The following is a 16786-nucleotide window of genomic DNA, read 5'->3' on the forward strand; positions in this document are numbered from 1 at the left end:
TCTGAACCACCTAGCAACTTTAGAAGTCCTTTGCATTCAACTCCTTAAAATTGCAAAGCATGGGTCTTGTTTAAAAGTTGAAGAAAATTCACTGAAAAGTTGCTACTCACAAAAAGAAGAAACAGATTGCACCAGTAGTGCCACTGTAAGTCAGGTTAAGTTGCCATTTACCCCCACTCCACTCCCAAACTTTGTTTTAATGCAGAAGCAAAAGTTACTTGAGCAGCTATTCCTCAACAGTGCTGTTTGAAAAACAAATGACAGAAGCATTTCTTACAAGACCCAAAGATAAAATAACAATTTGATGCCTTGAAATGAGAAGCTGGATAACATAGCAATACTGAAAATTCCTCAAAATTCCTAAAAGCAGCAATTCTCAGGCAGCAGAGAAGATCAGAGCATTCAAAGAACCGATTGCCCTCAAATGATCATTTTTACATCTGACACAACACAAAGATTTCAACTGCAGTACAGATACCTCTAGGCAGCCGTTTAGGTTAAAACTACTTCATTCAAACATTTCATATTCTTTATTTCAAACAATTCAAATATGCGATTCACGCATTTCAGAGCTAAGTCATGACTTCTTATTTCAAAAAGTTAAAGGCGGTTTAACTTCTGGTACCCTTCTTGTGAATTAAGTCTCTAAAATGAAGCTGGGGTGAACAACATTTTGGAACTATTCTTTGAATACTGACATTTCATAAACACAGTTGTTTTTTTTGAAGATGCACTTTTTTGCTTCAGCTTTCTGTATAAAGCAATTTTAGTTACATTTTCATTAGCTTTACTTTCAAACATTTTCTGGAAAAAACACTTTTCTTATTCTGAAACAGAACTTTAGAATTTGTGTTGTGTAGCTCACATCCCAAATACAAAGTTAAATGTTAGAATCAACTATTTTTTTTCCCCTCAAACAAAATATTTTTTGCTTCTCTTTACAACGAAGCATGTTTTCCACAGTAAGGACTTCTGTCAAACATAACATACGGCCAAACATCTAAATCCATCAATTCTTCAGGAAACACAACCATCCAGCCTTTGCATGGCTCTGCTGATTTCAGTGTTCCAGCACTCGGATATCCAGGAGTCAAATTCTCATTGAAACACGTATCTCATTTCTGCTTCCTTTGTCAGATCATTCCCTTGCGGTTCTAGATCAATACATTTACTTTTGGATCTCCTGGGCTTGAACGTGATGCCAGAACTACTTCTGAGAAGCAACCATGAGATCCCATTCTCCTACACGTAGCACCAAATGAGTTCTTCATCCCAAGTCCCAAATGAGACAAATTTACAGTCCCTCTCTTAACTGCACCAAGAGTTTCTCGCTCTCCTGTCAGGTGAGGAAATCTGTGGGTACTCGTAAGGAAATGCCGCGCTCAGACCCACGAGCTGTGGATGTCAGCCAGCCCCACAGACCAGTGGCTGGCACGCAGGAGGAGAGCTCCTCGGTAGATGTGCCCATGAAACCAGATTTCTTGGTGCTGCATTTCTTACGCTCTTCCCTTACGGACGGTTAGGTTCGCAGAAAATGGAAGCTGAGGTCCTGTGTCGCTGCCTGCCGTGACTTCTCCTCCTGGGATGCCACATCTGCTCACACGTGCCTCCGAGTCCTTCGCTGTGTGTCTACGTGATGGCTTGAGCACCTACGTCTTCCATCCAGGCAATACTGCACCTAGTGCTACTTAAAGGTCCCTAATTCTACTGTCAAGCTTGAAAAATGCTTTACATTTGGGTCACTTTAGCAATTCTCTTAGGCATTCAAAGATGTATGTTTTACAAAGTCAGGCTACTTTTTACTCATCCCATTTTGTTCACATATTTCCCCCTTCACTTTTCAGTATAAATTACAATATAATAGCAGTGTAGCTTGTCATGCTCTTAGAGCACTAATTTAAAGCTGAAGCTAAACTATATCACTATCTAATATGTATAACAGCTTCCATCTGTTCAATGCAGTAATCAGAAACCAAGCATCCTAAACCCATTTTCCTGGAGGATACCTTTGCTGAGTTGATCAGAGATTCTCTTGCATCCTTGCTCAAGCTATTTAAAACAGACCCTTTGGGGAAAGCACTGCTTTCAATTTCTATTTTTTTTCTTTTTTAAAGCACAAAATTTGAGGCTTAAAATAAATATTTAAAACCTTCCCAGCTGTCAGTAAAGGCATTCAAGCTTTCTAGGGAACCTTGAAGAAGCAGCAATGTTTAGATTTCTAATCACTTTAAAAAAAGACAGTAATTAAAATGACTATCCATTGGGAGTTGATGCTGTTCGCCGGGATACTGTTCGTCTTTGTGCTGCTGATGCCAACCAAGCTTCCAGAGAAAGGAAGAGAAACTGCATTAGCCAGAGCAGCAGAGAGGGAATTGCAGTTACCAGCCTGTGCTCCAGCCCTTCCCTGGTTAGCTGACACTTGCAGGACTCTGCGTAACTACAGTAATAAGTAGATTCTTCCCCAGGGTTCGTCGGACCATTTGTACCTAGTACGCAACACGGTGCATTCCCAGCAGCAGGCTGCTGCGGCTTCACAAGGATAATTCATCACTACTGCAAATGCAAACGCATGTAAATACAATACATGAACAAAATGGCTTTGCTTGAATTTATCGGCATGCACCCACTTCCATCGCGTGTCTCCTGTGATTACTCGATTAACGTCTTTGCATGCACACGTGTATTTGGGCACAAAAACTTCAAAGGAATGCCGTGTGTACTAAATGCAAATCAAAACGAAAATTTGCTCACATGTGTTACTTTCTTTTTGCATACCGCGGTGTGTTCAGAATTTATCTTTTACTCTCGCCAGCGAAAAGTCAGCTGTTTACACCTTAACAACATCACTTCTCAAACTGCTGTCTAGCCAAAGCATAATTAGAAAGATATCATCATGCACCGCGGCATGTTGTGATCCGTTGGTATAGTTACACCGCGTCTAGCAGCATCACCTCTTCTTTCAAACCTTGATGAGAAACCACAGGTAGTGGTTCTCCCATTTTGCCTGCCATGCACTGCAGTCACTCCCAGTCTGCTGGAAAATTGCATTTGGACATAGGGAAAGGCAGAAATTCTTCAATTTGCAAGGCTTGATTTTGAAATCATAAGGAAATCCGGCAGGTCAAAAGAAAGGCAACATCAAGTACTATGGTGCATTTAAATTGATTATTTATTTATTCTTTCATCCAGTTTGCCTTTGATCCTTTTTAGGTGACTTATTTTGTTTTAAAAATCATAGCAATTTTCATCAGTTTCCTTTTATTTTCTATTCATCTCCTTTCTACTATGTATTTGCTTCTCATGGATAGTCTGTAGTTTTGCCGTGACTTCCATCTGTCAGATTCTTTGTTCCATTTGATTTGCAGTCTGTTTAATTTTTTTAGGTAGACTTTTTCATTACTCTCCTTTTATTCCTTTACTACTTCAAATATTCCAGTCATTTTATCTAACCCTTTCATTTCAGTGTTTTTCTTCCCTTTTGTGTCAGCATCTGCACTGATTTATACAGCCCACAGTTTTCAGGTATCTGCATCCCATCATCTTTCACTAATTATTCAGCTCTGTTGCCAACCTGCATTTCTAACATCTGCAAATAAAGGCTGGGAAACAGGATTTGACCTATTTGAATATTTGCTTAGTGAACTGTTAGGATTGTTGGCATCATTTCCATTGTTTCTTTGATTGATTACATTTATCATTTATGAAGTTTACGCAGATTCACTGCACCGTATTACGGCAAACGGCCGTGATGCTCAGGAGCTAAATTCTGTCACAGAATTATTTTAACAAAGGTTTCCGACTCCTTGGTCCTGGTGATGACAGAGGAACGCAACCCAAGGCATACGGGACCCAGGACAATAAGAAATCATCTGTTGGTGGGTGTTCAGAGCCCAGGCATCTCACCCTAACCTCGGCTTGGGTGACAACTGCAGCGACACCCCTCAGCTAGAAGGCTTTAGGAGACAACAGCTTTTAAAAGAGATCCATTTACCATCGAGATCATTCTCGGGTGTTTCCGCCGTGTACCAGTCCGAGGGGGGGCCTGTCCCATTCACTGTCATGGCAGCCACCTGGAAACTGTACTGGCTTCCTTTCTCAAGTCCTGTTTGAAAAAAAAAAAAGCAAACAAAAATCATACAGAAAGAAGAAAAACAGATTAATGAAAATAGCAGAGTTTGCAATAGACTTTGCATAAAATGAAATCTCTAGTAATAGTCCACTGGATGTGCCATATATAAGGAAATACATAGAAATGCATATATATATGTATATATACAAAATACGTATTCAAATACATAGAAGCGTGTTCCCCCAGCACACCGCAGCCCCACACAGTGTCTCGCTGCCTGGTTTACAGACTGTGCTATACGGTCCACGTACATGGGGATGTCGTATGGGCAGCACCCTCCGAGCAATGCCTGGGCAGGGGTGTAGCAGAACGGCTCCAGGGGGGAGGTTGTTAGACACGCGGGAAAAGAGATTTTTGACCAAAACAAAAGGCTTCAAAAATTGACTGAGTGCTGCACTGGCCCAGGACTAGTTTGGGTCGTAATTCCCATCGGTTGCGCTCATACATACAAAATTCATGGAAGTCCAAGTAGTAGAAAAATGAAGATTTGTTTTACATAACTAATCTCTTAATTGCACACTTCACAAAAACAGCTCACTGCTTTTAACACGCAGGATACTGCAGGTACACTCTCCTTATGCATAAAATTTGCAGGCTAGGAACTAGGTTAGCAAGCGACGAGTGTTTTGCTTTCCGGTGCTCCTGATTAACTTCAGAGCACACAGTGCAGGCAAAAAATATAAAGTCTTACCAATATTATGAAATAAGCACGAGTTCAGAAATAGACGTTTTCCTCTGTGGCTAAAGCCATCAGAAAACAATTACTGCAGCGTTCCTGAATGTGCCACAGGACTTCCAAGTCCCTGAGGTGGGGATATAGGTTTATCTTTTTGCTCAGTCTATACTGACCACAAAGCACAGGAAAAAAATGTTTCATTTAATTGCAAACATTCTCTGGAGAAGAACACTCATAATTAAAAAGAGCAGTTTAACATTTAGCAGACATGGAAGGCTACTCTAAAATTGATAGCAGCTATTTAAAAACCTGCACTGTAACTCTAAACTCCTTTGCTATTGCAGATGTTCTTATTATCCCGTAAAGCACCTGCCTACCAAATAGGATTGCAGCAAAGATGTGAAGTGCCTACATGTTAATATTTAAAATGTCCATTTAGAAGAGCCATGCAGCAGCTCGGTCTCCAGCAATCACAAAATATGCATGCAGCGGGTAATAACGAGATCTGGATATTTTTCTTAATTGCTTTCTAAAACGTGTATTCCCAAGCTCCGTAAAACAAAGCACTTCCCTTCGGGCTGCACGGAGCCATCGGCGGCCGGGGCAGGCAGGAGGGCTGGGGCCGCCTGCAGCCCACAGTCCCACCAGGACTCGACAGCTCTTCAAGCCCGGAATAATTCATGTGAACGAAAGTTCGCTCAGGACGTGGGGATGTACCGCAAGAGAGGTTAACCTGCTCTGCTCCCACGCGGCAGACCGAGGCTTTCGCCTCCCGCAGCCTTTCCCCCTCGCCGAGGGCGCGATCCGCAGGGATGGGATCCGCGGGGACGGTGGCAGCGGAGCTACGGAGGTACGTGCCTTCGCTCTGGGACTCGGACTGCATCGCCATGTTTTCTTCTCTAAGCTGTCACGGCAGCAGCCACTCCAACATCTGAGCAGCTTTCATCGTTATTTCTACTTTATCTGCCAGAAAATAGATCCTTCCCAACTTGCCTAACGTGCTATCGCTCCCCAGAAAGTACTCGTTTGTTGTGCAGCCATCAGTTATGTAGCCTTCACAAGAGGTCCCATGGGGACTTCTTTCAAGAGCCTAGGTTAGATGACCGAGTTGAGATTTCAGTATTTAAAGTTTTCCTTGTAAAAATGTTCTACTTTTGCTGTTATTTAATTTTGAAAGAAAATACTGCTTTTCCTTCCAAAACAGAAAAATGATATTGTTTATTCTGAAATATATAATTCAAAATTACTTCTGATTCTCACAGATTTACATGTGGAAGTAAACATAAAGCAGGTCATTTGAGGTGAAATCACAGTTATACTGAATTCAGTGGCAAAGGTGCCACTGACTTTGTCAAAGTTTAATTTTCTCCCTTGATGCTTTGCTGCTTTCTCAGTTATGTCTTGGGCACAATGCAAGAACCCAGGTGAAATTCATTTTCACCCACTAGAATTCACTGTAACCCTTACAATACTCATCTGGCTACTTTCATTCATTGCAATTATAGTTTTTCTATGATCTACTGTTGCACTTTTTATTCTGTGAGGAGATATTTTCCACTGAAAATCTTGGAAAAGAAACTAGGGAAATCGATTATTTTTGCACCCATGAGAAAATAGGAGATGTTGACTGAGTGCTCTAAAAAACCATCCAAGTCTTAAGATATTAGACACAAGAAATGGGGCTTCAAATTCATTAATGATAAAATCCAGGAGACAAACATATGATAAAAGCATTAAGGAAAAGATTGGTTTAAAAGAAACACCATAAAGACTGTCTTCATACAACACAATAAATGCTACCTGCCAGCAAAGAAATCAATGTTCCCTTGAAGTGAAAGTATATTTTATTCCCAAAGCATTTAATTCATCAAAACCTTGCAAGGCTGTACCATGTGAACACTGACCTGTGAACAAGTACCAGAGGTTGTTTGGCTCCAGTGTTTCAATCTCACCCCTGCGGGTAGTCTTTCTATGTCGGATTTTATAGCCCGTAATAAATCCATTTTGAGTACCTGGTGGTGGAGGCAACCAGCTAACTTTGATGCTCTGTAAAAGAAGAGATATTATTGTTGATTTTTTTTTTCAAAGAAACGAAAGAAATAAAGCACATAAAATGAATTTAAAAAAAGGAAAAAAAAAAAGGCTATGTTTTTCTAATAACAACATGTATTCAACTAAGTTGTTACTTTGAGAAGAAAACCATATCAAATCTAAAAAGATTCACATTGGGATAAAGAAAACCGTGCATTCTCTAGCAGTGGATGGCTATATAGACAATGGATTTATATAGTAAATTTTCTCCCTTTTCAGGAAGTTTTCATTTCAACAGGCTACTAGAATACCTACAGTACTAGAAACATCAGCTCTAGGGTTGAGTAGACACTGCAACTCATTTCGCTTTTCAGCCCAAAGTGCCAAAGTCACCTCTTTCTGACCATAGGATACAAATATCAACCTGAGCAGCCCTAACAATTCTGTGCCATTTTAATTCCACGGACATTCACAGAGACATTACATTGATATAACGAGGGTGCAGTAAAGAGAGTCAAACCTCTTGGGAATAAACTTATTGCCGATCCAAACGCATAAGAGAATTTTTGTTGAGCCATTCGTCAGAGTCAGTAGCAACGCAATTAACCAAGACCAATCACTTTTTCTAAATACTGCTTGTCTAGCCTAGATTATGTGAGGGATTTTAGCTTAGCCTAATAGCCCAAACAGAAACTCTCCCTTCCTGATGCGTCCCGACACAGCCCTACACAGTCAAACACCCGTCTCTGCCACCTCTCTCCTTGGAGAAAGGTCTGAAGGAATTTTGTCATCGCGATACAGAAGCCAGTCCACGTCCTTGGCCATTCCTGTCACCTTCTCTTGTACTTTTTCTTCCTCCCCGTCTTTGGCGGAGGGGACACGGCAGGTTTGTGCAGTGCTGCAGCGATCATTTTCTTTTCAACCGTGTTCATTTTCCAATAACCCCCAACACTCAGCGGTGCTTTTACCACTGCAGACCATTGTGCTTCCAGACTTCTAACAGCAAGACCTCCTTCCCGAGCAGCAGCAGCTAGTTCAGCGCACAGCAGCGGGTACGCACGTGTTCCCTGCGTTGCTTTATATTTAACCACACGGAATTTCATTTACTCTTTTACCTCCCACTCGCTCAGTGTTCTAAGGATTTTTAGCAATCAGCTTTCACTTTTGCTACGCTAAATTGTTAACCCTTGTTTCCTCACTCTCCATCCTGTGCACTAGCCGGCATGGACTCTGGTGTGCATCGCTGGGCAACTCCACCGCCGGCGGTCCTCAGCTGAGACAAGCCAACACCTCTCTCCGTCCTTTGTTTGGTTGCTTATCACAAAGGGATCTTCTTCCTTACGCTGCAGCAACTGCATTTCTTCAGGAGGCTTTTGTAAGGGATCTTATCAAAAGGCTTTAGGAAACCCAAGCCAATGATATCAACTGGATCTCCTTGCCCAGGTGCTCAATGATTCCTTCAAAGGACTTTAATAGGCACGTGAAGCAGGACTTCCCTCCACAAAAGCTGTATTGATCCCTCTTCGTCATATCATGTTCATCCATATGTCTATTCATTCTGTTCTTTATTACAGTTTCTATCAATTTGTCCAGGAGAAACCACCAGATTTACTGGGCTGGACTGATAAGAGAGCTGATATCGTACATTAACATTTCTTTGCTAAAACAATCTGGGTACCAGCTGTTCCTTACAAGTCTCCAATCCTTCTAGTGTTTTCACTCAGCCCAATGCAAGGTATTAAGAGTTTCTCATGGAGCAAGGCCTCACAATCGCACAATTCTATCTATACTATCTCTTGCAACACTGTATTGCAAATATTTAGACAAAGAAAAAAGTCAACCACATCACAGTGGATAGTTTTTGACCAAACACAATTTATTACCATTATTGAGTTGCTTAGTCCCTGCATAAATATGTTATAGCACATATCAAATTAATTATTGCAATAGAAAAATCAATTTTGCACATATACTGCCCAGTGATTTATTGTTACAATCAATTATACATTTCAAAATCAATACTTCAGGTTTTCATTGCTGAGAGAAATAATGCCAAGTTTTTTGCATTAGGGCAGAACAAACTCCATTTTTCAAACCAGAGAGCAATTGTTTTAAAAACAGATTTGGTCACTTTGCATATTGAAATTGCCTACATATAAAATGTTTATGGAAGAATGCAAACACCCAGAGAGCAGCTTTAAAACATATTTCTGTTGACAGCTCTGAGGACGTCTACAGGTAACTCATTGTTCGATACCGGTGCACTCCCAACTCTTCCGATTTCTGCACAACACTGAGCCACGCTCCCATCGTGGAGACCTCAGCACCTCTGTGTATTCCAGCCCAGCTACAAGGAGAAGACACTTTGACTGCCCCATTGCCCAGGTAGAGAAGAAAGCAGAGCATTTGGATATTTTCTCAGAGAAGGGTAAGAAAGAACAACTCCAGCTTTTCCCTGCCCCTTCCAAGAGCAACAAGAAAAACGCTTCTAAAATCCCAGCTGCCCCCATCCAGGGGAAAAAAAATAAATATATGGAGAAAAAACAATAAAGGGAGGGAGGGACAGGAATGCTTTCAGGTACCTGTCACACAGCTCATGCAGGTAGATGGTTACAGGAATGATTTCTGGATTGAAAAATCCCACCAGAAGGGACAAATGACACCGGTCTCTCAGTTTGGAAAGTGCAGTAACACAAACTTTTACCCAAAGGTGCCACTTAGAGAAAATTTAGAACTGAATCAGCTGATAGAAACCACAAGTGAATTTTGAAAGAAATCCCATAATTTGGAAGACCTTCTAATGACCCAGACTTTTGAGTGGCTCTTTGGGTGGTCCACCACCGTTTCCAAACCACAGGCTCCGTTTTGTCAATTTATTTCAAACAAAAAAAGATTGCTGAGCTACATGTGAGCTAAACCAGCTCGAGGCCCCAAGACAATCTGTTGCCCTCCAGGAGAGGCAGCACTAGTGTTGGTTCTGCTCCTTCAGAGGAAGGGCTCTCCAGGCCAGCGTCCACCCACACAAAGAAAAGAGTTTCTGGCAAATAGAACAAGACTCAAGCAACGGATCTGCCACTGGGGTGGTTCAACCCATCAATGGGGCCAGTCAGCAACCATTTAACAGATGTGAGATTTATAGACGTGTGGTTTTTAGGGATATAAGGAACTATTGCAGCCATACTACTTCTAGCCTGAACTTGACACCAATTTGATTTAAAAAACACAACAAGAGTTCCAGCAGAAGCATCCAAGCACTTGGAGCTGCAACACCTGCGAGCACTGCACAGTTTTTATGAGACCCCAAATATCCCTTCCTCTGCCTTGAAGTCAACGCTGACTGCATCTCCCTGCACAGCAGGTCTCACAGAGGCAATGGGTTTGATCTAACGCTCAAAGTAGAATAAATAAGATCTTCCTCATGATCAGAGGAAAAAGCAGGTTCTTTACAGATCCACCTAAAGCTGTCACTGTAACAGTAACAGTTCACTTTCACCTCAACCTGGTCTCCATGGACACCACAACGATGCTTTTTATCAATAGTACTTAACATGTGACCCTTTGCACCAGGAAAATCAATGACTAAGGTTCTGACGGGCTTCTTGTCCTTTCTTCTGCTTAAGAGAGAACAGTAATGACTAGTGCTCTAATCCTTCACGCTCTATCCGAAAGGTAACCAACAGAAAGAAAGTATTTCCTTTCTGTTATACCAGCATTCCTAAGGAAACGATAAAACGACGCCAGCTTCAAGAGGATTTTAAGAACCTGTTAGTCCTGGTTGGAACGCAACATGGAAAAGTACTGTAAAAGGTTACTGGCCTTTTTTGTATCTTAAATACTCCTACTAGTGTTGTTTAGCTTTTATTAGTAATAGCAATGGGCACTGAAGATACCTGAGGTCTGTCAAATGCTGTAGCGACACACATTAAATATTCTTAAGAACAGCAATAAATAAAAAAATAAACCAACACTACAGCACCTCTGAAGTATCAGTGGCTTCAATACACCCAGACGGCAAGCATTCCCCACTTAAGGTTGCAAGCTGAAATAGGACTATAGGCTTGAAGAAATTAAAATTTAAAAACTAGCATAAATAAGCTGGACCTGTCAGAAGCAAGGCTTATAGCCAAAACCACAATATACTGCCCGAGATGCAGTTGCAAATAATTACAAGCCCCCAGGACACTGAATAGAAAGTTTCATGACAGGTTTGACTCATCTTTCATCCTTAAAAACCCTGCCTTGGGACCTGGGTACATAAGTCAGACTGGTCACCACCGAACACAACGATACATCCCCCAGAAGGGCTCCTAAAGATCTGCTAGGAGCATTCAGAAGTTGTCCTGTGCCTCTGAGAACGAGCCTTTCTGTGCTTGCCAAAATTCATGTCTAACTGTGGCTTTTGTAACTGCTATTAATCTTGGCCTCAATAATCTCCTCTGGGTGAAGTGTGCATTCAGAGGCATTCAGGCTCTGGTTTTGCTAACAATTAAATCAAAACCACCTGAACAGCTCATGGAAAACATGTATTATCTCCCAAATCAGGTACCTTTTGAAAAACAGGCAGGACTCAAGAAGGGACTTAAAAAGACAGTATTTAAAAAATATGTCTAACCCTCAGGTGTACTTTAAAGCAGGCTAGTGCTTGAGAAAATGTGAAAATCAATGTGTCATTTGTGCAATAAGATGTGCTAAGCTGACATAACTGCAAAATAATAGTTTACACCATGAAATTAAGCATCCCAAGGTGAAGTAAAGGGTACTGTACTGTTTTTTTGCTATGTGTGAGTTCTCTCCTGAAAGAGAAGATGAATTCCAAGGAAATACTTATTCTATACTATGCATGTAGCATAGAAGCTTATTACCCTAGTGCTGTAAGCTGTGCTGGTGCATTCCTTCTCCCTGCAAACTCAGGAAGGCTCGCCAGCCCTTGGCGTAAGCGTGAGGAGCCGGGCAGCGAAGCGACCCTTGGCTGTGCCAGGAACTCTTCCCCAGCTGAGACAGGGAGATCTGCTGTGCGTCTCAAGGACTCCTGCTGCCCGGCGGAGGGAGGCGGGGGACGGGAGGAGAGATGGACACTTCTCAGAACAACCTGCAGCCAGTTCTCTCTCCTAACGACCTTGAGACCTTGTTATTACAGTCCTCCCCTGACAGTCTGGGAGCAGTCCCTATCTATGGAGTTCTTCTCAGTCTCAGAGTTTCCCTTATCTGCATGTGAAATGGTACCAGCGCAGCTGGCATCCCAGCAATGTGTTGATGGCAAAAGTCAATCACCTCCCGAACCTACAAGGTACTACGGGAGGCCCTTGGAGCTCTCCCGGACCGCAGCGGGCTGGGACCAGCATCTCCCCCTGAGCGGGACACCTCTCGGAGCTCCCAAACTCTCCTGTTTGTTTGTGAAAATTGGAGGTCTGTCGCCGAAAGCCGAGACGGCCAGGACTGATTCTCTCCGCTCGTTGAGGCTCGACCCTTCGCCCGTTGAGAGAAATGCTGAAGCATTCAACATGAATATTTTCACTGACCTCGAGGGGAATTTTTAACAGTTATACCTCTTTTTCCCTCTCTCTTTTACTCTCTTTTACCCTCTTATATGTATATCTCTTAGTGTCTTTACACACATGCATGTACTAAGCATATTATAGCAAGTATATTATAAGTTATTTTCAAATTTATACTTAAATTACTGTTGTGAATTTCATTCAACTGTGAATGAATTTTAGGCTGCTACTATACTCATAATCTCTTCAGATATAAACTGTTGACCAAGTCTGGGACTAGGAGTCGATCCAGCCGCACCTAGACTCCGACAGGAGTTTAGAAAGCAAGGGGGTCTTCTCTGAACCTCGTGACTCAACGGGAGGGTCTTCCTTACCCTTTTTACATTCTCAATCTCTGTACAAATCACGAGCAATCAATTCTAACTCAATTTTTTGCTGTATGTTTCTCTTTCACCCTATTGTGTTTTCGGTCTCTGTATACCTAATTTTAGTCTAATTCAAACTTAGTCTTCCTTTGCGGGTTTCATCCACGTATTAGGTAATAGAGTGAACCTTGCCATCAAATTCTGTGAAGTCGTGCTTTTATATAAATTCCTATTAAATCATTTTTGCTAATACCATTGGAAGTGATTCTTTAAGTGGTCCAAACCACTCCTTTTTGTGACATAAGGAAAGTCAAAACTACTTAGAAGCCAGACCTATGGAACCTACAGAGATCTTGTATGATGTTTTTTCATTAAATAAGGGTGTCTTATTTTGAAAGGCTTTAAGTCAATATTTTCAATGCTCTGGGAGAACAAATTAAGATCCGTTATTTGTTAATGGTATCTCGACCATCAACAGTTTAACATGTGTTTGTGTACAATGTGGTTCAGGCTCCCAGCTGTGGACGTGTCAGCTCAGACCCATGTGGGACACAGAAGTGCCTTGCAAAAATACAGGAGGCCTAGGGCAAGGAAAGAAAAAGGAGAGCATTTCACAGTATGTGCTGTGAACGCCCAAAGTCCTGCTGGAAACATCTGAAAGGATCAGTAGTCAAGATGACAGGATTTTTCACGTGCTGAGTTGCAAGTGTAGGAGCAGAAGGGGTGAGGCTTGGATCCATTTTTTCCAACCGGTTCTGCTCTTTTATGACCCTCGCTGAATTACCTTCCAGTAACGTGATTCTCGGACTTGGGTCCCATACCTTCGGGCACAGCCCTGGACTTTATTTCCCATTTTATTTCCTGGGCTTGCAGTAGGACTAAAGCTGTAGTCACCGGAGAGGCTCTTTTCTCAAGCATCCAAACCTGTTACGGTACATGTATGAGTGACAGAGGAAGGCGCTTAACGCAAAAGCTGAATTTCTCCCAGCCTTTCCTGCTGCCCTCGGACCGCCTCCCCTCCCACCGCCCCGCAGGCAAGGGGCTCTCCTTCTACAACCGACATGTAAGCTGCAAATTAATTTACAAATACATGTGGAGCCTGTTGGCAGTTGCCTTGGATACGAGCAATTTTAAAGTCCCCAAGCATGGTGTTTCATAAAACCACTTTTTTTGCCCCAAGAGAAGATAAGAAGAAGAAAAAACTGGGAGGATTGTTAAGGTATGAAGACCTTTTCAGCCAGTATTATCTCCTCAGGGTATTTCTCTTCTGAGCTACGTCTCCAAACGGCTCTTATATTAAAATTGCATGATCAAATACTTAAACCATTTGATCACCACAATCTTAAAAAAAAAAAAAAAGAAAAGAAAGCGATAGTAATGATATACTGGGGAAAAAAACTTAAGGATAAAAAATGCCTCTGGGTGTCTTCGCTAACTTGAAAAGAAGAGAAGATGAAACATAACCAAATACAAGGCTTAGAAGAGTCAGGAACCTCAGGCAAATACTTGGTTATGGTGGCAAAGGAACAAAACAAACAGAAAATAGTGAGGTTTGAAAACAAATAATGAAAAAGTAATAACTTCCTCTCTCTCTGCAAATGTAGAAATTTCTGAGGCACAACTGCTTCCAAAACTTTGTTCTATATATTTAAAAAAAGTCTTTGGAAATTATTATGGACAGTGCAACTAAGTGCTTTTTAGCTGGGTGACATATGGACATTTCAAAATAGTATGCTTAGACCAACATTTAAAACAACTTTAATGTTTCAAAATTGGAGGAGATTCCTCTGAGCTAAGTTTAGACACTCAATGCATCAGGCTTTTTTTATAGTTGTTGATGAGAAAAAGGAATGTCCAAAGAAATTCACCTCCAGTGCCTGCCCCTAGAATTGCCCATTTTCCCCCCAACTGCACGGGACAGCTGGTCTAGCCACGAATATCTGACTTTTACAAGTCAAAGTTAGGACAGGTGAATCTTGCTTTCAGTTTCTCATTTTATTAAGCAGAAAAAAGTCATTGCTTACTGGGTTTTTCAGGCATTTTTAGATATTTTAGGGCATTTTTAGATGTTTCATTACACAGCTAAAACTAACTTGTACTGATTTTGTAAGTACATTTGAAAACGATACCTTTTGAAGTAACTAAGACACACCATTAACTTGAAAAGATTTTTTTTTTTTAAAGAACATCATATTCATGAAGATTTTCAAAGCTTCGACATCTCCTTCGGAGTTGGGCTAGAAAGTTCTCATTGAGAAAATCAACCCCTGTAGTAGGAAAACCCATCTACAAAATATTTCCATAGCTGTAGCGATATATTTCTTTTCATTTTAACTCTTCCTTCTGCCAATGACAGAATTACTCACAATGAACGGTTGCTCTCAGCTCTTCCTCCCTCCGCTGAGGATGCTCTGGGTTTGAGTGACCAGGGCACACGGAGTCGGGAACCCCTGGAATGCCGCCCGGCGAAGGGACATGGATGCTGCTGGCAGCATCCTGGCCAGGCAAGAGTCCCATCCCTGCCCAAGGGCTGCCGCGTTGCCTCTACGGCACGCAACGTTGCCTCTACGGCGTTTGCCAACATCAGACGTACCGAGGCAGCAAACCCACCCGCAGAGAGCTGCCTGTCGACATGCAAACAAACTCCTTAAAGTCATTCAACAGCTGGCAAAACCATTTCTGATCCACAGTACGATTTTGATTCGTATCGGGCAAGGAAAGGTTGAATTTCACCTCCTTCCTTTGCAACACCTGCTAAATATTGCAAGCTCATAAAGGGCTTCAATCAACTATAAGAAAACGAACTGGAACTTTACAGGCCCAGGGATCAAAGCAACTATCAATACTTCAATCAAGTTTTCAATTACAAACGCATTTAATTGATTAGCACTTAGCAGCACCTGTAGTTGGCTATCACTTTAATTACTGATTATACCAATACTGATTACTTAAATGATATCTGCCTGAGAGCCTCGTGATTAAGAGTTTATAAAGCAAAGGGCACAATAATTTCAAAATAATTAGGCTATTAAGATTCAGATTAAAATAAAATCACAAGAATATTAAAAAAATATATTCCATTTCAAATATTAATGCACGCACCCTTATTATGCTGTGCTGGCATTAGGAGCTGCCCAGAGATCCCCCAAAGGCAGCGAACTCCCTCTTTCTCTGGAGGAAGGTGTTAGCTGCCCATCAGCACAACCGACCCAACACCATCACTGCCGCAAACAACAAAAGGAGGAAATCAAAAAAGCACAATGAAATAATGCATCCCTAAACCTGTTTATTAAATATTTACGCTCCCGCAGCAGTAAAGGAGGTTCCTCCTGTTATACCATATGCAACGGAGAGATGCACACTGCATTTGGAGACTGACGGCGTTCCTGTGTCCATCACCCGAGTGCCAGAGCCTGCCTTAGCTTTGATGGCAATTCTCTGTACAATTTTTTTATGAAGCCACTGACGCCTTCCTTTTTGCAAATCACACGTTTTCATAACGACACTACTGAAATACTAACTGCGACAGAGGTTTGCGAGTCTCAACGTGCGTGAAGGTTCCCATGGTAAGGTAACACAGGAGCGCAAAGCATACCAGCTTCTCATGGCGTACTGTTAACCTGGAGAGCATCCCTTTGGGCCTCTTATGGAAAAAGCATAAAGAGAGTTTCCCAGCAGAAATGCTCAGATTTAAAGGCCTAATTCGGACGCTATTTTGGGTATAGAGGTTAGTTAGTGAGTTTCGGAAAAGAAAGGAACCATCTGGTGCTATTCAGTGTGCATCGTGCGCTGGAACAGCTCCCTGAGCCCAATTGCGGGCATTGAGAGAGGGTTGGGAAAGGATTTGGACAGGATCACAAGCGAACAGCTAAAACGAGGTAAATTCCACAAACGAGTATAAAGCTTTTGTTGAATTACTCAAAGATGGAAGATGATTATGAATAATCCTATTAAAAAGACCAGGGAAACAAGACATCAGAAGATGCAGGGACAATTAGCCAGGCTGTAGATCTTAAAAATAAACACTTCTGCCCCTGTAAATTTTCAGGTTAGGCTAGGACATGTCCTATCCCGCTTCTCAGGACCGCAG

General features: G+C 41.8%; 1 protein-coding gene across 2 annotated transcripts in view; it reads right to left on the bottom strand.

The window, feature by feature from the left end:
• Nucleotides 1–16786, bottom strand: part of DCC (DCC netrin 1 receptor) — a 571720-nt gene that overhangs the window by 87285 nt on the left and 467649 nt on the right. For both annotated transcript variants that reach the window (XM_069774824.1, XM_069774823.1), the window contains exons 13-14: nucleotides 6710–6851; nucleotides 3992–4102 (exon numbers count right to left, since the gene is read on the bottom strand). In XM_069774824.1, the coding sequence (XP_069630925.1) occupies nucleotides 3992–4102; nucleotides 6710–6851 (253 nt within the window). The remainder of the gene's footprint in view (nucleotides 1–3991; nucleotides 4103–6709; nucleotides 6852–16786) is intronic.

This window comes from Haliaeetus albicilla, chromosome W (genome assembly GCF_947461875.1).
Source record: "Haliaeetus albicilla chromosome W, bHalAlb1.1, whole genome shotgun sequence".
Lineage (NCBI taxonomy): Eukaryota > Metazoa > Chordata > Aves > Accipitriformes > Accipitridae > Haliaeetus > Haliaeetus albicilla.